Source organism: Anolis sagrei, chromosome 1 (assembly GCF_037176765.1).
Source record: "Anolis sagrei isolate rAnoSag1 chromosome 1, rAnoSag1.mat, whole genome shotgun sequence".
Taxonomy (NCBI): Eukaryota; Metazoa; Chordata; class Lepidosauria; order Squamata; family Dactyloidae; genus Anolis; species Anolis sagrei.
Window position 1 is genome coordinate 144,110,243 of NC_090021.1, and position 20,182 is coordinate 144,130,424.

The following is a 20,182-nucleotide window of genomic DNA, read 5'->3' on the forward strand; positions in this document are numbered from 1 at the left end:
AGGTTTGATGTTCTTGCCACTCAACACAGGCAAAGTGATATCTTATTGTAGTGGTGTTTTTTTGGTTTTGTATGGGTCTATGTTACTATAGGAGAGCTACTGCCTGGAGTTTAAGAGGGAGTAAAAAATAATCATGTAAGGCATTAGAATATTTGACATAGGTTTCCCGAGAGTCTGTAAACTGGCCTCCCTTATATAAAGTGGCAAAATGAAATTTATGAAATTGAGTTTTGAATATTTTCAAGCCATTTATGGTTAAATCTATGAATGCTGAATGCCTAGATACAGCTAGCTGATTATACTGTAAATGTGATGAGGTCCTAGTTCAGAGATCATCCCTCCAGTATAGCTGGGTTGGGTCTTTTGGGATTTGCATGCCCAAATGTGTTCAGAAACACCTTAGATCATGTTCAGATGACTCTTGTAACCCTTTTTTGCTTCTCTAGAGGAGCACTGAAGGACATCCTTTATGGTTTTTCATGACTTATTTTTAATGCTGCATATCGTTGAGACTCAGCAAGGATGGATTTGACAGGAATTGCACTGTACTGATTAGTTATAAAGAAGAAAATGTCATTATGCTACCTCGGGGTACCCTCTACTGTGAAGATGATTTATCTGGCAATTACTCAATCCCCCCTATTAAGGAGGTCATGCTCACTCATTGGGCCATCTCCATAGGCAACGCATGAAAATGAAGTTATCTTGGATTTAGGAGAGATTTTTTTTTAAAAAAGTAACAGTGACTTCAAGATACCATCCTTTAAAATGTAGCATACCATGAACTCATAGCACAGTTCTCTGTTCACTCTTTAAAAGCTTGCAGGACATTTTTATTACAATTAAACATCAGTATCTTTCTCCTTACCTGCGATATGGGAAGCAGGATTTCCATATGCTTCCAATTAATTGCATTTCTATGAAGACTGGAGATATTCTAGACAGTACTATGCACCTACTGATTTAAAGTTCTACACCCATTCTTCCCCACAATTTTGGAAAACTTGCTAGAAATTTTCATGATATACTTGAGAAGTATTCTGTGCTTTGCATATTTGGTAGACAACCAGTACTTTTGGTCTTCAGATATATGTACTACAGAAGCATTGGCAATGGGAACCTTTCCCACCATTTGCTTTGGAAGGGTCATGTACTGCTAGTCTATTACTACATGTGAAAAACCCAAAGGAAGGAAACACAAAAGCAATAAATAAGGAAATCAAGTTTTATTGATCAACCATGTGCAATTATAATACAAGGCATTAAAAAACGGAATATGTGCTTGTGTGTGTGCGTGCACATATGTGTGTATAAACTCTAATAAAAATAAATCCAACCAACCAAAGAACTTTTAGAATCAACTAATAAACATGAAAGTAAATTGCAAAGTAAACTGTCCGAATAGCGAATCTGAATTGGATAATCATCCCAATTTTATTTTTCAGAAGGAAATTCTAAAGTGGACCTAAATAGATAAGTGGGGAAAATGGGGGAAAATAGACTCTTAACTGGAATCTTCCTTTTTGTGTCTTGAAAATGTCATTTTCCAAAATAGGTCAAGCATCAAGCATATCAAAAACACTATTAGAAGAAAAGTACTGAGAGGTTTTATAGTCCTAGCCACACAGTCCTAATTCATGCTGCGGTGTTAAACATGCTATACATTTTATGGGGGGAAAAAGGATATTAGGGGGAAAAGGTTTTTAACTTAGCATTCTGCTTTTCTATGTACTGAACATCAGAGCAAAATTTATTATTTCAGATCCAGTGTTACATTTGAGTTATGTTACTTCACTTTCACATTGTATGTCATCATGTGTGAAAAATTAGTATATTAACAGTAGATAAAAAATATTAATTCTTCCAAAAGTTGTCCAACAACCAATGCAGAGGGTATGATAAGAACCCTATCTGGAAAGACCAAAGGTCCATCTAGTTAAAGTATTATCTTTGCCAGAGTTGCTTTGCCACCCATATTCTTCCACAAAACCATGAAGATGAATCAAGGGCATGAAAGCAGCAGCTCCATTGTTGCCACAGAATGTTTGCGCCCTACCCCACTGGAGAAATTACAATGTTTAGCCAGTATTGCACCACCTGACATCCGCTGGGATGTAGCAGGCAACAACGAAAGGACCAAGGCAGTGACATCTCTGGCTCATCCCCTGTACGGATATCAGCCAGCACGCCTACACCTTAAAACAAGAAATAGTTTTCTAAGATCTACAGAGATACTCGCAGGAATACCCCAACAAGCAAGAGTCCAAAAGTGGCAGGCTAAAACCCAGAACCTCAATCCATGGCAGATACCAAATGAGAGACTCCCTCCTGGGCACACAGAAGACTGGGCGACTTGGAGGGCACTGAATAGACTGCACTCTGGCACCACGAGATGCAGAGCCAACCTTAAGAAATGGGGCCACAAAGTGGAGTCCACAATATGCAAGTGTGGAGAAAAGAAACCATAGACCATCAGTTACAATGCAGTCTGAGCCCTGTCACATGCAAAAAGGAGGACTTTCTTATAGCAACACCAGAGGCACTCCTCAAAGGACATTTAATAGAATGCCAAGTTTGCAAACTTTGTGTTTTTTTCAAATACTTTATAATTGTACTCTTGGTTCGCTCCTGATATAATAAACAAATCGTTGCCATTTGTAAATGACATTCAATATACACATTCACTACTCTTCACGATTTTAATGACCAATTTCGATAAAATAGTGAAGAGATATCACACTGGCAACGAAGATCTGCATAGTTAAAGTAATAGTATTCCCCGTAGTAACCTATGGATGCGAGAGCTAGACCATAAAAGAAGGATGAGAGAAGGAAAATAGACACTTTTGAACTGTGGTATTGGAGGGAAATTCTGAGAGTGCCTTGGACCACCAGAAGATCAAACCAGTCCATAATTCAGGAAATAATGCCCGACTGCTCACTGGAGGGAAGGATATTAGAGACAAAGATGAACTATGTTGGCCACATAATGAGAAGACAGGAACACTTGGAGGCGACAATGATGCTTGGGAAAATGGAAGGAAAAAGGAAGAGGGGCCGACCAAGGGCAAAATGGATGGATTGTATCCTTGAAGTGACTGGCTTGACCTTGAAGGAGCTGGGGGTGGTGATGGCTGACAGGGAAATCTGGCGTGGGCTGGTTCAGGAGGTCACAAAGAGTTGGAAGCGACTGAATGAATAAAACAACAACACATACACATTCTGTCTAAATCTGAAGGATCCAATAGTTATCCTCACTCATATTAATGGGAAAGCCAGATAGTGAGTGGAGTCAGGACTCACTGTCTGACAATATAGTACCATTATATATGGAAATAATAATCACCCAGTCCCCTAAATCAAAACTAAGTTGATGGGGAGTGGAGACAGGACTCACTATCTCACAATATAGTATCACTATATAGGGAATTAATAATCACCCAGTCCACGAAGTCAAAACCAAGGGACTACCTCTATCAACAAGCTAGAAGCATAGGTTGCGTCTCCCTTCAATAGTCCGATCAGTCAAGCCAGCTGAAGCATTTTGTTTTGTCTTCAGGAATAATAGTATTAAGAGTCTGACATATTTATTGTTAACATTATTTAATTTATATCACACTTTCCACCAATATTGGATTTAAGATGGCTTAAAGCTCATATAATTTTGATGCTTTCCCTTTTGTTTGGAAGTAAATGCCTTATAACTTCCATGGACTATTTCAGCCTACCCATGAGAAGTTAAAATTAATGACATCTAATGAGATGTGGGAAGCAATTCTAAGAAAACCAGCTAAGAATTAAGCTCTACAGAACTCAATGTGATTTCCCTGAGTCAACATGCTGAAGATGGCATTATTTTATGCAGTACCATTAGTCAAAAGTTCGGCCTAGAAAGCATTGTGGCAGAAGGGGTTCCTCTTGCCTCCATGAGAGTTGACACAGCAATTTCCTTAAATGTAAGCTTTACTGAACTGAATGTATTTACTAATGTCAAGTAAACCTGCATAGCCCCAGGCTTCACTACATTTCAAAACATACCTTAACAAACACAATGAACACTGAGTTATACTTATTTTTGTATAGCCAAGGTCTTAGTGGCCAGTTCAAGTAACTAGAAATCAGTGGTATTGAATTAGTGTTGAAGTCCATAGAGGTCATTTAATTGCCTGTCTGGTCCACCAATACCCTGAAGTAAATTGGGGGGTGGGGGGCAGGGAGATGCAAGGAAAGGGTATTTTACACATGTAGCCCACTCATTGTGATTGTGTTTGATTTTGTATTGTATTATTTTGTATTGTTTTTTATATTTTATGCTTGTCTCATTCTATTTTATTATGATATTGCCATACATTTTTGTTACTGTATTGTAATGGATTTCTGGGCTTGGCCTCATGTATGCCGCCCCGAGTCCCCTTTGCGGAGATGGTGGCGGGGTATAAATAAAGATTATTAGTATTATTATTATTTCTTCAGACATTCCTCCCTCTGCCATTCTACCTGTCGGATATCAGTTAGTGGGAGTCTGCTCCCTAAATTTGTGGACCCAAGGCCACAAATCAATCAGATCCTATATGAATGAAGAAAAAAAGAGAAAGCCAGCTAGAAATAGTAAACCACTAAAAGAACTACTTTAATTTTTTTATTGTATCATGGTAACTTCAAATGTTGTGAAACAGTTTTCTACAATTTTGAGCTTCTCTTCAGAAAGGAGATTCTCTTGCTTGAGGCTTGCAATCAGTGCTTCTAGAGATCTGAGTCTGCTCAGTGTTTTCCTCTCTTGTACTTCCAGAAGTTCTATTTTGGAGTGCAGCTTTGCAATTTTTTGCCAGAGTTGTTCCTGGTCTGTGTCTTGCCTACAGTATGAATGCTCAGTTTGTAACACGTCAGTGCTGCTGCAATCGGTGATGCATACAGACTGTGTAGCCTCTCCGTTAACAAATTCTTGTTCTGCTGGTAAGAAGGAACCCTCTAACAGCAAGGGAGCACTTGAGCCCTCAGAAGGAACTATAATGGCAATGACAGACTCTTTATCTCCGTTGAATTGTTCTAAAGTTTTTGACACAGTGTGAAACAACACCGAGTTCTCGTTCATTTCTTGCACCTCCACTGCACAGCCTGAAAGAAGAGAGTCCAGTTGATTGGATGAAAGCTCATTCATTGGTATAGTGATGCTATTACATTCCAGGAAGGACTCCAAGTGTTCAAGATGTGCAGCTTGCAAAATGGTGGCTTTAGAATCCAAGGCAGGTTCCAGACAGGAGCGAAGATCATGAACTGAAGATTGCAAAACTGTGGTTCTACCACTGGCGAGGTTCTCTGCAGAGTTACTGGTTTCTGGTGAGCAGAAATCAATGGTCTCTGCATCATGCAAATCTGTTGCAATTAGGATAGAACTTCCTTGCACTGTATCCTGTCTAACAGAATTAAATGGATCTGTAATGTCCCTTTCCATTTTGATTGTATTCTGAAGTAGCCTTTCTTTTCCTGAAGACATGTTTGAGGTTATACAAGGTGCTTTTCTAGATAGGCTTTCTTCAGTTATATTATTTCTCTTTGGTGAGCAAGGCTTAGAATATATATTCACCATATTTGTATAGGCACCTTGCATTGCTTCCATTTTTTTCTTGGAAAGTCCTTTTTCCTAGAAGATAGAAATGATTTGATTACAGAAGGCTCCAAGCATAACACATTGCAGAGTGAATCTTTCACCTACTCTATTTTACAGTACAGTTTTACAAATGCTTTTTGAAAAACAAGCCCTCCTGTGGTCAATAATACTTACTGTGACATGATAGTAATAGGTTTTCTGCTCAAAAGGAATTTAAGTTGTCCCCATAACAATATTTTCTTCTGTAACAGACACAGTTACACATAGCCCGTGTGATATAGTAGTTAAAAGCAAACGCTTCTTAATTTCCATGGACTATTTCAAGCCTACCTGCAAGAAGCTAAGATCGATTTTCTATGCCTTGGTTCAGCCATTAATCATTGACTGTGATGAGAAGATTAGGCCTTGGAAGGGCAGCTAAAAGGGAACTTGGTAAGATCCTGAAGAGTAAAAACATATTATTTGTGCTTCTGTATTTCCAATATCTATGTATGACTGTGAAAGCCAGACAGAAGAAATCTGATAGAAAAAAAATCAACTGATTTAAAATGTGCTCTTGAAGGAGAATTCCATGGATATTGTGGACTACTAAATAAATGGGTCTTAGAGCAAATCAAGTCTGTTCTTTCCCTAGAAGCAAAGATGACTATATCAAGACTGTTGTACTTTGGACAATATCATGAAAAATGTCTACAAAAGACAGTAATACGTGGTAAGGTAGAAGAACAAATTCCAGAGGGATAACCTTAGTCTAGGAGGCTATAGCCCTGAATAGGGCAACAAATGACAGGTGACTTAGACATCTTATTTCATTCTTGTTTTGGCTGCATTTGATAACAGATGTAATGGAATAGTAGTTATTTTTTCTGCCACAACTGTGGCAGCAAATTCAACAGCAGTGGAGTCCCGAAGAGAGGTGTGTCAATTTAAATAAAAGGTTTAGGAAGGCATATGCAGCCAGTGATAACACAGTAAACAGAATTTGAGACAAACTGGACTGGAGTAGATTTAATATTAAATGACAAAACAAATTCATAATTAACTTATTCAATCTGCCAGTCTTCAGTTGCCCAATTTTTGTGTATGGCTCTCACAGTGACTATGCAAACTCTTCATAGTGCTTGTGCTGTTATGTCTTACAAAACATAAGAGTATTATAATAATAAATGAAAAGCTTTACATTTATTTGGCTTTGACATAAAAGTACCACTGTAGAGTCACTTTGATTTCTCCACAATTCATACAATTCAGTTGAATTATTTCTGGCTACTGAAAAAAATCTCAAGGTTTTTTTTTTTTAAATAAGAAACATCTAAATTTAATGTGCCTTTTTATTTATCAAGTGGAAATAAAAGACTACTAATTGCATCTCACTGATCTATGACAATGCAAAATTATGACAATTTCAAAATATTCTTTTTGTTGCCTGGTGCAAATGTTGGTCCTGTGAAATCCCCTCTTAACTACTGCACTGTTTAAGAAAATAATCTAAGGTGTGAAAAGCTCAATGGGAACAGGCTATTAGGGCTGCCAAGGAAGCAAAGAAGGCTAAGCAGGCAACTAAGAAGACTGTACCTTCCACAACAAAGGCACCTACAAAGGCTGTGCCAAAGTGAAAAACTGAAAAGCCTGTGAAAGTTTCTGCTCCTCGCGTTGGTGGGAAACACTAACTTGTGCTGATTTGATTACATCAAAGAAACATTTGACATAAGTTTAAAAAAAAGAAAGAAAAAGAAGATAATATAACTCAGCTCCTAATCTCTTTCTGTATTTTCTAAATAATTTAGGAAGAGCTCTAATTCTAATGTATCAAATTCAACTAACATTCCCACTAGGAAACAATCTTTGTTGTTTCTCATATTTCTAACACTTAATGTATTCTCTTACTTGATTGTCAGATGATGAAAAAATAGTTGGGACGGCAGTTGTTTTCAAATATCGAATCCCCCATCGCACGTCAAGAGAATCTGGTGTAAAATGATCGCTGCAGAGGACTTGGTGCTTGCTGGGAGTCCAAGAGTCACGCTTCATATTCCGTAACCATTTCTCTAACCTTTCCTTATCGTGAAGAGGAAATCTGCTTCAAAAGATTTGTACAAAAAACAGAGCATTGTGTTCAGACAAAGTATTGTTTGCAACAACAACACTTTATTTATATACCACTCCCCAAGGGGACTCAGAGCGGTTTCCAAGTAACATCATCAATACATACAGAGTAAACAACATAAACATAAAATTAACAAAACAATATAAGCATAAAATGGTCACAGTGACACATATATATTAAAGGTAATCCTGCCTGTTCAAGGCAACTTTCCAGCTTTTATTCAAAAAACTTAAACTTGGGAATGTTGAAATTTAACAACAATTAGGTTTTGGAGAAAATTGTACTTTGGGTAATTGATCAGCCAAAAGCCAAAGAGCACAAAAATTCTGTAGTGACTAAACCAGGTTAGGACAGATCTGCGCATCTAAGGATGAATTTCCTCAATAGAAGGGAAGGGAACTGCAGAAGAAACAGATAAGGGGAAACGATAAGGGGGAAAACGTTTTTCATTTATGGTCCAATGCTCTGGTTCTTATCTTCTGGTTCTTATCTTCTTGGGTTCAGTTCCATAACATTTATTCTAGAGTTCATATTTGCATAAATCTGTTTACATTGTTTTATAGCTACGTTGTACCTGAATTGTGTTTTTCCTGATCTAGATCAAACTTGGCAAACATACATACCCTCCATTATCCAACCGAAAATAATTGAAGAGTTTGAACTAAAAAAATCCCACCCCTTTTGGGCCCAGAGTGGGGGGAAAGAAAAGGAACAAAGTAGATTGGCTGTGGCTAGGTGAAGTGACCCTCTATCATGTGACTGGGAAACAATGGGAGTGAAGTAGATTAGTTGCTGCTAAGTGCCCTGTGTATGAAGGGAAGGAAGGGAAAGAAGGAAGGAAGGAAGGAAGGAAGGGGAAGAAAGAAAAAGAAAGGGGAAAAGGGGGAAAGTTATGAGGGGATAGAAGGAAAGAAAGACATGAATGAAAAAGAGAAGAAATAAAAAGAAGGGAAGAGTAAAAAGGGAAGAGAAATGAAACAAGGGGAGGTGTATAAAGGAAAGCAAGGAAATAAAGAAAACAGGGAGTGAAGGTAAAGGTGTATGAGGGAAAAGGAAGAAAGAAAGACCCACAAGGAGAGGATGACCACTGTTGACAGTGTGTTGCTATGGACACATTGTGAGGTAGGCCTTCTCAGAGCTGGACAAGGGAGAAAGGAGGTGGGCAACAGTTCCAACAACACCCAGGCAATTCTGAGTATATTAGTATGTTTGTGTGTATGGTTTTTTGGGGTTTTTTTACTAGATGCAATAATGAGTGTATGCATAGAACAGCAGATGTTCAAAGATCCAGGACCCTTTCATTCAACACAATTATGGCACTTCACATACTAAGGGATCCTATACTTCATTGTTTGCTCAAAGGAGCTTCTTGGCTAAGGATGCTAAATGCCCCTCCTCATTCCTCCTGCAAATCCCTAGTGTTTCATAGGACATGTCATAGTAAAGTGTAATAATAGCACTGCAAATATGTAGTGTGAAAGGGCACCAGTTGAGGAATGTGTTTGTTCCAGTTATCCCTACTGTAACTTCTAAGGTTTAACTCCTTAGGCAGGGAGGAGAAACACAATTGCCATCAAAATTGCAGTGTCTCATTCTATGTTTGTTTATTCACAGTGGACAATGAGGATCTGCTGGGGTTTGGTTCCAGGAGGGAACTTTGGCAATCAAGCTCATCACATTGAAAATTTCCCCCCTCTTAGGACACTTCAGTCTCTTTTTTAAGCATGGAGAGGCATGGAGCTCATCACATGTTCCAGGGCCAAAGAGGTGGAAATGTCCTGAAAGGAGGGAACTCTGAACATAAGCCAGCAATCATGTTCAGAACTCCTACCTCTTATCACACTTTACTCCCATCTTTACAACTGAAAGTTTCCCATCCTGTTTCATTGCCCAACCATCAGCAATGGTATTAACCTAGATCATGAATTTTTGCTGCTGTTAGCCGTTCTGAGTCCCTCCACGGAGGTAGAGGAGAACGGGATATAAAAGTTCTAAATAAATCTATATAAATAAAAATGTAATGTTCGTTTGTGGGATTAATATAACTCAAAAACCACTGGACAAATTGACACCAAATTTGGGCACAATACACCTATCAAGCCAAAGAGTGTCCATCACCCCTAAAAAGACACACACACAGACAAAAACCCAGCAGAACGGACTTAAAACCCCCCAAAATAAACTATATATACATACACACATACACTCATATACATATACACATGCAGACATACATACAGACACACACATATATACACATACACACACAAATATACATACATATACACATGCACACATACACATACATACATATATATACACAAGCATGCACATATACACTATATATATATATATATATATATATAAACATATAAACACAGAAATAATAAATATACACACACACATGCACACATGCATATATACACATCTATCTATCTTTCTATTTGTGTATATGTTTATATATGTGTGTTTACATATATATATGTGTGTGTGTGTGTCTGTATGTATATGAGTGTATGTGTATATGTATATATAGTTTATTTTGGGGTTTTTTAAGTCCATTCTGCTGGGGTTTTTTTTTTTTGTGTCTTTTACACAATACACCTGATAGGTGTATTGTGTCCAAATTTGGTATCAATTCATCCAGTGGTTTTTGAGTTATGTTAATCCCACAAATGAACATTACATTTTTATTGGGAGGAGAGCAATGTCCAATCTTGATAAAATAGTTACGAGTAGAGACATCACACTGGCAAAGAAGATCTGCATAGTTAAAGCAATGGTATTCCCCATAGTCACCTATGGATGTGAGAGCTGGATCATAGGGAAGGCTGAGCAAAGGAAGATAGATGCTTTTGAACTGTTGTCAGGCCCGCCAGGATTTTGATGGGGGTGGGGGTTGGTTGGGGGGGGGGCTGAGTCTGAGTGAAAGAGGGTCTACCCTTGCAAACCTTTGTATTGTTACCCCAATACCCCCATGCATATGGGATATATTGAGCATGGTGATCAGATCATGACATGAATAAACATAACAGTTTAAATAATGTACCAGTAAGGCCTTCTCGCGGACCACCATCAGAATTTCGGGGGGGGGGGGGCTGAAGCTACATGCCTGACTGTGGTGTTGGAGGAAAGTTCTGAGAGTGCCTTGGACCGTGAGAAGATCCAACCAGTCTATACTTAAGGAAATAAAGCCTGACTGCTAAATGAGAGAAGGATAGTAGAGACAAAGATGAAGTACTTTGGCCACATCATGAGAAGACAGGAAAGCTTAGAGAAGACAAGGGGGAAATGAAAGGCAAAAGGAAGAGGGGCCGACCAAGGGCAAGATGGATGGATGGCATCCTTGAAGTGACTGGACTGACCTTGAAGGAGCTGGGGGTGGTGACGGCCGACAGGGAGCTCTGGCGTGGGCTGGTCCATGAGGTCACGAAGAGTCGGAGATGACTGAACGAATGAACAACAAGTGTTTGTGTGTGGGGTTTTTTTTTAAAAAAACTATATAATGATTTATTTCTGGGAGGAAAGTGTTGATACTCACATTCCTTGATAGCGCTATCATGCATTGTTTATTATGATTTTATGTTCAAAAGTGCACCCAAAGTTGTCTTCTTATCCAGTTTATCCTCCAAGCAGCTATGTTTCCTACCTCAAACTGAAACAAACATTGGCCTTCGAGGCAGAGTACAAATTTGCTTCAGTCTGTCCTATCCTAGTCTGGCCCTTTAGCTATTGTCTACTAACCAGAAAGCATTAACTCAGAGCTGTGGAATCGTAGTGATTGTCCTTTCACAAGGCCCTCTTAACCTTCTCAGGCCAAGAGGACAGGTGCCTCACCAGACTACAACCCCACCACTGAGGCAAGTTCAAGTGCAGCACAGAGGAGACCCACCCTCCCTCCGTCCTTCCTCCCTCGAGGAAAGGGGGCGTGGCCACTCACGGGTAGAAGCTGAGCCTGCGCTGGTCGCGAGCGCTCTGCCCTGCTCGGTTCCTGCAACAGGCGGCCGCGCAGTAGCGAGGCATGGCGAGCAGGACTCCTCCGCAGCCAGCCAGCCCTTTCCCCTGTCCCTTTCTCCGGCCCCGCCCACTTTCCTTCGCCTCAGCCAATGGCACAAGCACGCTTCCGCTTCCGGGAGAAGAGACCCCCAATCCCTCTCTCCTTTCTCCGGAAGTGGCGCAGGCGGCGTCACTGCGCGCGGGGCAACAACAGCCTTCCACGTGCGCCCCAATCGGCCGCGCCGCGTGACTCCCCGCGGCCAATCAGGGAGCGCTTCGTGGAGCAGCGCCGAGGCTATATAAGGAGAGCAGAAGAACGTCGCGGGAAGTCGAAGGCAGCGAACGGAGGAGGTGAGTGAGGGCGTGGGTAAGTCGAGCGCCGCTCCGAAGGCTTCTCGGCCTTCGCTTGGACGAAACACTCTGAGTGAAGGGGAAATAGGACTGTACTAATAGGATTAATTCCCTCAGCATTACAACGCCAGAGACCCCTTTTTCCTGTCAGTTATAGAGCAAGAGAGACTAAGCTGGGCCTGGCTGTGCTTCTCATTGCCATTCTTGTTTGCTGTTCATATTTCTTCTCAGGCCAAGTTGGTGACTACCAGAATTCAGGAACGTTCAGATCTTCTGAAATAATAATAATAATAATAATAAAGCTTGATTTATATACCGCCCTAGCTCCCCAAAGGGATTCAGAACTAATGAGAACATTGTAATGTAATAATACTAATGTAATAATACTAAGATATACAACATTAACAGTGTTGTAATATAGTGTATTCCAGAAATCTACAACTTATTATATAGTACAATGACGTTATATCATACTAGTAGTGTAATATATTGGTAGTGTATTAAATAAATTGTAAGTAAGTAAAGTAAGCATAGAGCCTTCTCGATTGTGGCCCCTTATTTATGGAATGCCTTGCCGGTTGAAACTCGAACCATCCGAGACCTACCTGCTTTTTGGAAAGCCTGTAAAACTTTTGTCTTCCGACAAGCTTTTGATGGGTGAACGATCCGGGCTATGCCTGTTCTCGCTGCCTATTGTTATTGTTATGCTCATTTTAAAGCTAATGGTATTGTTTTAATCTGTTTCTGTAAACCGCTCCGAGCCAAATTGCGAGTAGCGGTATAAAAGTTGAATAAATAAATAAATAAATAAAATATCTGCTTTGAACAGGATTATCTCAATCTACACTGCTTGGCGGGAACGAGAGACAGGGCCTTCTCAGCAGTGCCCCTCCCCCCCCCCCCCCCCAGCTATGGAACACCCTCTTAGGGACGTTAGATTGGCCCCCTCCCTCCTGACATTTCAAAAGAGAGTTAAGACCTGGCTGTTCAAGCAGGTATTTTCAGACACAGTATAACTGATTAGTTGAGAGTAATGGAACAACAGGACGATGCGATGGAAAATGATTTTAATGATGAGACGCTGAGAACTGTATTTTATGATTTTAATTGTTTATTATTTTTATACGGTTTATACTATATGTAATTGTTTTTGACTGTATTTTATCTTGTGGGCCATTGATGGCCAAATGTAAACTGCCTTGAGTCACCTCTGGCCTAGAGGGGCGGTATACAAGTATAATAAATAAATAAATAAAGCAGATAACTTTATATTGCAATGTGGCAGGGACCTCAGTTTTCAGTTTGACCCCCCCCCCCCCCCAAATCAAACACATTCTTTCTGTCTTATCAAGATGTGGGCTTAGTTATTTGGACCCAGGTTTTCAAGTCCTAGTTCTATTACTTTCCCAGTTATTCTTTCAGCTCTTCTTTCAGTTTGATAATATCTCTCCCCCCCCCCCCCAATCCAACATCTACTTTCTGTCTTATCAAGACTGCCTGGTGTGTGTCCTGATCAGTTATTTGGACCCAAGAATTACAGTGTATGATACTTTACACATGCATGCATAAGTCTAGAAATTTTAATTAAAAAAAACCAAACCCCAAAAGCTTGTTTGACTTATCCACTTGTCAGGTGGAGTTTTGTACCTTGCCACTTGTATATAAACACAGACACTTTTCAGAACAGAGTGATAAAAGTAGAGACTTTAGTCTTTCCAAAGGGGACATCAAAGGCCCCTTCTGTACTGCCCTATATCCCAGGATCTGATTTCAGATTATCTGCTTTGAACTGAATTATATGAGGCTCAATTGCCAGATAATCTGGGATAAAAAGATTATCTGGAATCAGATTCTGGGATATAGGGGCAGTGTGGAAGGGGCCAAAGAGGCACTGAAAGGTTCTACTCTCTCCACCACATTGCTGCTCCTGACCCTTTTAAATGTCTGGGTAGGGAATGGGTGGCAACAGCTGGCAGAGGCCCCCTGAAGTGGAATTGGTGCCTTCCCCTCTCCACAAAATGAACCTTAATTTATATACAGGTCATATCAAAATCCATAGTTTTGATCTGAAACCCTGTCTTCCCCTTATACATGAGTATATATGGAATTCAACTCATACTTCATCCATACACGGTTTGATTTGTCTGAACTTTTTTTATTGTAAATTAATATTTTGCATTGTGTATTGAGGCTTAATGTCTAGGTACCCATTGTGAAACTGGCCTATCTCACACAGGAAGTGTGAAGGATATATGTACAAATGACTGCAAGCTAATTGTCTCGTGTAGTTGCACATGTTTAATGTGGACTTTTTGAGACTAGAACAGAAAAAGAAAAAAGCGAAAGGTCCTTTTGTAGAATTTCACTTACTCTAGTATCTAGATGGTCATTTTCTATTTATTTATTTTTTTAAATTGTAATGAAATCCTATACATACATGTCACCTTTTCTGACTTTGGAAGTTGAATAGGGTTGGGCTTAGCTGTCATTTGATGGGAAACCACATCAGTAGAGTGACATAAGCACAATCAATTGAATGTAGTCTTAAATGTTATTTAACTGAATTATGACAGTGACACGTTTGACTTCAGCATAGCTTCAAGTATGACTCAACGTGGATCCAACCCACTGTGTAAATAATGAATATGTCATATCACTTGTATGTGGAGAAGTATTTTTGCAAAATAGTCTTATGCAGGGATTCAAAGGTTTTCAGCAAATATTAGAAGAATAGACTATTTTATGCTAGTTCTGATTTTTTTGTCAGGTAATTCTGTGGCCTAATCAGTTGTATTATGTTTTTATTTGGATATATTTATTTTTCTCATTCTTTCTCATCCCAAAAAGCCTCCCTATAATTATTTACATTAGTGAAATGTATAGAGAGGTAGCATGTATGAGTTAAAGCAGGAACCAAAATCTGCAAGATTTAAAACATATACAAATATATCTGGCTAGACAACATTGACGTGGCCTCTAAAGAGAATTGTAGAATCAGCGTAGTCACGCTGATGGGGCTAGAGAAGGCAGTCCTATTACTTAAAGGTCCCTTAGAGGATGCAGATTTTCAGGAAACATTCACACCCTTTAAGTAGACTTGTGCATGCGCATTCTGTCTGCATTTGGAACCCTTATGTAAGTTTGTAAAGGCCGTTCCCGAGTTACAAATGACTCATAGTTACAAATGGGGGTGAGACAACGGAAAGTGAGAGGAATCCATCCCTTGGAATGGAATTTCACTCCTGAAAGAGTTGTCATGAGAGAAAGGTTCCTCCACTGTAGCTGTATCACAAATCCTTGTTTCCTCAACAAGCCAAATTTTTCAAAATCCAATTATCACAGGAACAGAAAGTGCAATGAAATCTTCTGAACAGGGGCACAGACAGCAAAACAAACACCACAGGGTTGTCATCCCTTCCATAGCTAATATATATGTATAGCTATCCATATATATTTGGCTGGAGTTATACTTTAAAGTGTACCTCTTTTTTTTACTTAGAATCAAATTCAACTTAACAAACCTGCAGAACCTATCTTGTTTATAGCTTGGGGACTGTCTGTATTCAGCACCTCAAATGAGTGCTAAAAAGAAATAATAAAACCAGGAGAGAGTTTAACCAAGGGTCAGAAAAGTGGGCCGCAGAGATTTTTCTAGCCATAACATTTTCTAAATCTTTTCTGAAGCACTTTGGTTATAATATTTAGCAATAACTCTTAGGTGGATATTGTGTAACTATGACTCGATTGGCCTATCCTACAGGGAATACTGTTTGTGTACCAACCAGCCACCTGATCACCCCTAAGCTGTGAACCTGGTCCTTCAGATGGAATACAGATCTGTTCAAAGAGCATTGAACACTGTTATCCAAAATACTTCCAGAGATGTCTCATTGTTCCGATTTGTAGTACTATTTCCATCCTGTCTGGTTTAAGACTCACTCTTTTTGGTCCACATTCAATCTATCACTGTAGGTGCCAGTTCAGAATTTCCACAGAGTCTTTGGCATCCTCGCTAAAGTAGAGTAAGAGCTGGCTGCCAGCATGTTCATGGCACTGAACTTCAGTTACTCTTTCTACTGGTTTCATTTAGGTGTTTTTTAGTATAGGAGGAAAAACAGAACCTTGCAAACACTAAATGCCTGTAGGGCAAACCATATGCCATAGAACCATCTTTTAAAAATGTCCAGCCAATTGGGATTAAAAGCACTATAATCAGTTATCTCCATGCTCATCAACATGCGACTGTTGTAGTTCTAAAACCAGTTTCAAATTAGGAAGCACAACAGTTGAATTTCTACTGCCCTTATTCAATTTAATTCTGTGTTTTGTATTATTTAACTATGTGCATTTAAAAACTGGACATTAAGGACATGCTACTGGATTGGCTTGCTGAAATGTATGGTAGACACCTTGTCTTTATGTGCACTTTTAACAATGGCACAATGTAACTTGAAACCAAAGAACATTTTTCAAAAGAATAGGCTGCTACTCGCTACTCTTTCTTGATCGAATGAGCAGGGGATTACCTAGCCATCTCTCCTCTCTTAGTGCTTTCCTTGTGTGAAAAATCACACATCTGAAGATAAGTTTCTGTTCCCTGTTAAGCTGTATGCATAAGTAGGAATCATAGGGAAAAATGGAAAGCTTCCATGCAGAGGAAACTCCTGGTCTGACATGTGTTTGTAGACCCTTGATTAAAAAAAGAGAGATCTGATGGGACAGGAAATAATGGGAGAAAGGAAGGGAAAAACTCTGTGCATTGAAAAAGAAATTTTATTTGCTTCTCATTCATTCCTGCTATAGTTTCTGTGGAACAAAATTCCAAACAGGCATGTTTGGGCTCGAGTAGTAATTTGCAAAAATGGTACTGGTAGAGTTGTGTTCCAGCAAAGACATTAATAGTAGAGTCTCGCTTATCCAACGTAAACAGGCTGGCAGAACGTTGGATAAGTGAAAATGTTGGATAATAAGGAGGGATTAGGGGAAAGCCTATTAAACATCAATTTATGTTATAAGTTTACAAATTAAGCACCAAAACATTATGTTTACAACAAATTGACAGAAAAAGCAGTTCAATACACCATAAGGTTATGTAGTAATTACTGAGGAAGTAGAAACCTACTCACTTGGATGTTATATAGAGTAAGTTACACAAAAATAAACTAAAGTACAGATTAAGAAGCGGTTCTGGAAAAAAAATTAGATGTTTATAGAAAAACATTGCCCACTCAAGAGAACATGTTGGATCATGTGAATTTGTAACCACCTCAGAAAGGAAAACCTTTTCTTTAACTATTCTGTATACACAAATATTAATTTAAGCAAATACGTGTATTATGTTGCAAAATAATAACTGGATTGCCTCTGTTTTCCCCTCAGGTGTCTTGCCATGGCTACTACACAGTCTGCCTACATATTTGCACTTTGTATTTTAATGATAACAGAATTAATATTGGCTACAGAAAGCTACTATGACATCCTTGGTGTTCCCAAAAATGCATCTGACAGACAAATCAAGAAGGCATTTCACAAACTAGCGATGAAATACCATCCAGATAAAAACAAAAGTCCTGGAGCAGAAGCAAAATTCCGAGAAATTGCAGAAGGTAGGCAGAATCCAATTAAATTTTATTCCGGATTCATTGTCTAGATTATGGAAAGGAAAATTGGTCTGAATATACGAATCCTGCTTTCTAAGAACCTCATCATGAGTTGCGGAAAGATCTGGGACCATTTTACAAATCCAATCAAATGCTGTATGTTTCTCAGCCTTTCTCCTGTTCTGCCCTGTGTTCTGAACTATCACACGAGTTAGTGCAATCCCTGCCCATTCCACATTATTTTCCTTTTTGTTAATTTGAAAACTTTGAAATCAGAAACATTCAAGTGATGGTGGCATTTTTCATTTACACAACTTCTTTGTTACATTCATTCAATCAATCGGATCTGGGAAAAGAATTGAAGTATCAGTGCTTGGGACCAAACCACCCATTGCTCAATGTCACTGAAATGAAATGGGTGAATGTGATAGATTGTGTCCCATGCGTTTTTGAAGTGTTTTCTTCCATTTGCATGTGGATCAGTAGCAGCTCAAGAAGATTTCTTCCTGCCTCTTGTCTCCCCTCCCCCCATATTTATCTATAACTCAAAGACAGTTAATTAAACAAAGCAGAATGGATGACAGCTAGAAGTATATTTGCATCATTTGAAAAGCTTCTTGGTACATCATTTATAAAATGATTTAGAAATGGGGGCGGGGAGTGTTTTACATCTGATGAGGTCTTAAGAATACAGATCACTGCTCAGAACACAATGGTGCTCGGGTATTGCACAGGGATCAGATTAATGCATTGCTCAGGAAACTAGTGAGAGAACAAATCTGAATCCTTACTTTGAGTTGACCTCAGTAAATATTTCTTAGTGAACATGAAGCCTACTATATGCATACCCCTGATTATTTATTCATTTGCCATATTCATTCATCATATATTGATGCAAATCCAGCACAAGAAAGATCACAACTGGATGAGGTGTCAATAGAGACCCCAAAAGATCTCTTCAGTATTTGTTTAGGAAATAGTCTAAAGGTTCATTGTGGCCCTCTTTAAAATTGAATTTACAAGTATCAAGAACTCATCTGGAAAAGAATATCTACCCTATTTGTTTTGGAAAAGAATATGGAAGTGCTCGATTGGGATATTGGACTGTGTTCTCTAGTCCACTCACAAGCACATTCTCATTTAATCTTTTCTGGTTTGCCCTTGGTATGTATTTTTTTTTTATAAAAAAAATAGCCCCCTTAAATAGGCTCAGCTTGGTAGTTTTTGAACTCAACCTGTACTTGACATTATCTGAGTTAAGCCTATCCCATCTGCTAGGATATCTGTGTTAATGTAAGATTTTAAAAATGTTTTTTTCCTTGCTCTTCCAGCATATGAAACATTGTCTGATGAAAATAAACGTAGAGAATATGACCAATTTGGCCATGCTGAAGGAAGAAGGAGCAACAGCAACACTTTCCAACAGCCATTTAACTTCAACTTTGATGACTTGTTTAAAGACTTTGATTTGTTTGGCCAAAACCACAAGACACAGTCAAAGAAACATTTTGAAAATCACTTTCGGAGTCATCAGCATGCTCACAGCAGGCAAAGACGTTCTTTCCCAGAATTTTCTTTTGGCGCAGGACTGTTTGATGATATGTTTGAGGACATGGAGAAAATGTTTTCATTCAATGGATTTGACACACACCAGCAAACAATGCGGACTGGAAGTAAATTCCATGGATCTAGTAAGCACTGCAGAACAGTCACTCAGCGTCGAGGAAACATGGTTACTACATTCACAGACTGTTCTGGACAGTAATACTTCAGTTTGTTTTCTTCTGTTCTGCCCAATGCTACTTTTTCTTTCTATCTCTTGCTGCAGAAATACAAAAGTTCTTCTGCGAACTGTATGAAATTTATAGCTTAATCACTTTATCTGCTGGAAATAAGCTATAGCTAAATTTATGCTTATTGACAGAAGTGCAACAAAGCGCAAAGTTGGGATGCCATTAATTTATTCCTTGGCCTGCATAGGATATTCATATGATGGAGAAACCTCCAAGTGACAATGTTAGGTTGTATCTTTAAAAAAATATAGAAATGTTGCCAGATTACCTCACTTATTTTGTTTATACCTCACACTTGGTGAAGTGCTGAGTTGGTGATACAGTAGAACTTATTACCATTATTAAGGATCCATTTCTATAAAAGTGTTAACCTATTGAATGCTTGTGTGAGCTGATGTTTGTAACTAGCACAGTGTTTACCTACTGTAAACCGCATTTGTGCAAGTTGTCAGTAGTGACTTTAAAAATGCAACCCCCTTCCCCCAAATCCCACATTAAAATTTGACCTATTTTGAGTTTTGTGATTCAGTTTGGAGAAATGGATGATGCAAATATTGTTAGGCATGGAGCAGAAAATGTGGAGATGTACTATTGGGAACTCAGATGTGTCATACTGGACTGACATTTCAGATTACTCTTCAATCTTTGTGTGTTGGAGGCTTCGTTTAATATGATTTGTTTTACATGTATGTTGGCATTGAATTTTTGCCATTTAAATGTTGTAAAC

The 20,182-nt window shown here is 38.9% G+C and overlaps 2 protein-coding genes across 3 annotated transcripts; one reads left to right on the forward strand and one right to left on the reverse strand.

Moving 5' to 3' along the window:
* Positions 1-4,626: 4,626 nt before the first annotated feature.
* On the reverse strand, positions 4,627-11,803 carry THAP5 (THAP domain containing 5). Its single transcript, XM_060785934.2, has 3 exons — positions 11,656-11,803; positions 7,496-7,685; positions 4,627-5,641 (listed from the first exon to the last, which is right to left on the reverse strand). The coding sequence occupies exons 1-3, from the start codon at positions 11,736-11,738 to the stop codon at positions 4,640-4,642; spliced, it is 1,275 nt and encodes a 424-aa protein (XP_060641917.2). The 5' UTR covers positions 11,739-11,803; the 3' UTR covers positions 4,627-4,639.
* A 175-nt stretch (positions 11,804-11,978) lies between these two features.
* DNAJB9 (DnaJ heat shock protein family (Hsp40) member B9) lies at positions 11,979-19,970 on the forward strand. 2 transcript variants are annotated; one of them, XM_060785922.2, is made up of 3 exons: positions 11,979-12,062; positions 17,442-17,668; positions 18,994-19,970. In XM_060785922.2, exons 2-3 carry the CDS (start codon positions 17,452-17,454, stop codon positions 19,425-19,427), a joined length of 651 nt encoding a protein of 216 aa, XP_060641905.1. In that variant the 5' UTR covers positions 11,979-12,062; positions 17,442-17,451; the 3' UTR covers positions 19,428-19,970. The 2 variants fall into 2 exon arrangements, with proteins under 2 accessions (XP_060641905.1, XP_060641896.1); XM_060785913.2 differs by having other exon boundaries at positions 11,996-12,078.
* The last annotated feature ends 212 nt before the right edge of the window (positions 19,971-20,182 follow it).

What these genes read in the sequence shown, in the direction of transcription:
- THAP5 (XM_060785934.2), bottom strand. Translation starts at nt 11,738, where the DNA reads ATGCCTCGCTACTGCGCGGCCGCCTGTTGCAGGAACCGAGCAGGGCAG. An exon ending in CGCAGGCTCAGCTTCTACCC is followed by an intron (nt 7,686 to 11,655) that starts GTGAGTGGCCAC and finishes CTTTTGAAGCAG; the next exon opens with ATTTCCTCTTCACGATAAGG. An exon ending in TTTCATCATCTGACAATCAA is followed by an intron (nt 5,642 to 7,495) that starts GTAAGAGAATAC and finishes TCTATCTTCTAG; the next exon opens with GAAAAAGGACTTTCCAAGAA.
- DNAJB9 (XM_060785922.2), top strand. Translation starts at nt 17,452, where the DNA reads ATGGCTACTACACAGTCTGCCTACATATTTGCACTTTGTATTTTAATG. An exon ending in ATTCCGAGAAATTGCAGAAG is followed by an intron (nt 17,669 to 18,993) that starts GTAGGCAGAATC and finishes TTGCTCTTCCAG; the next exon opens with CATATGAAACATTGTCTGAT.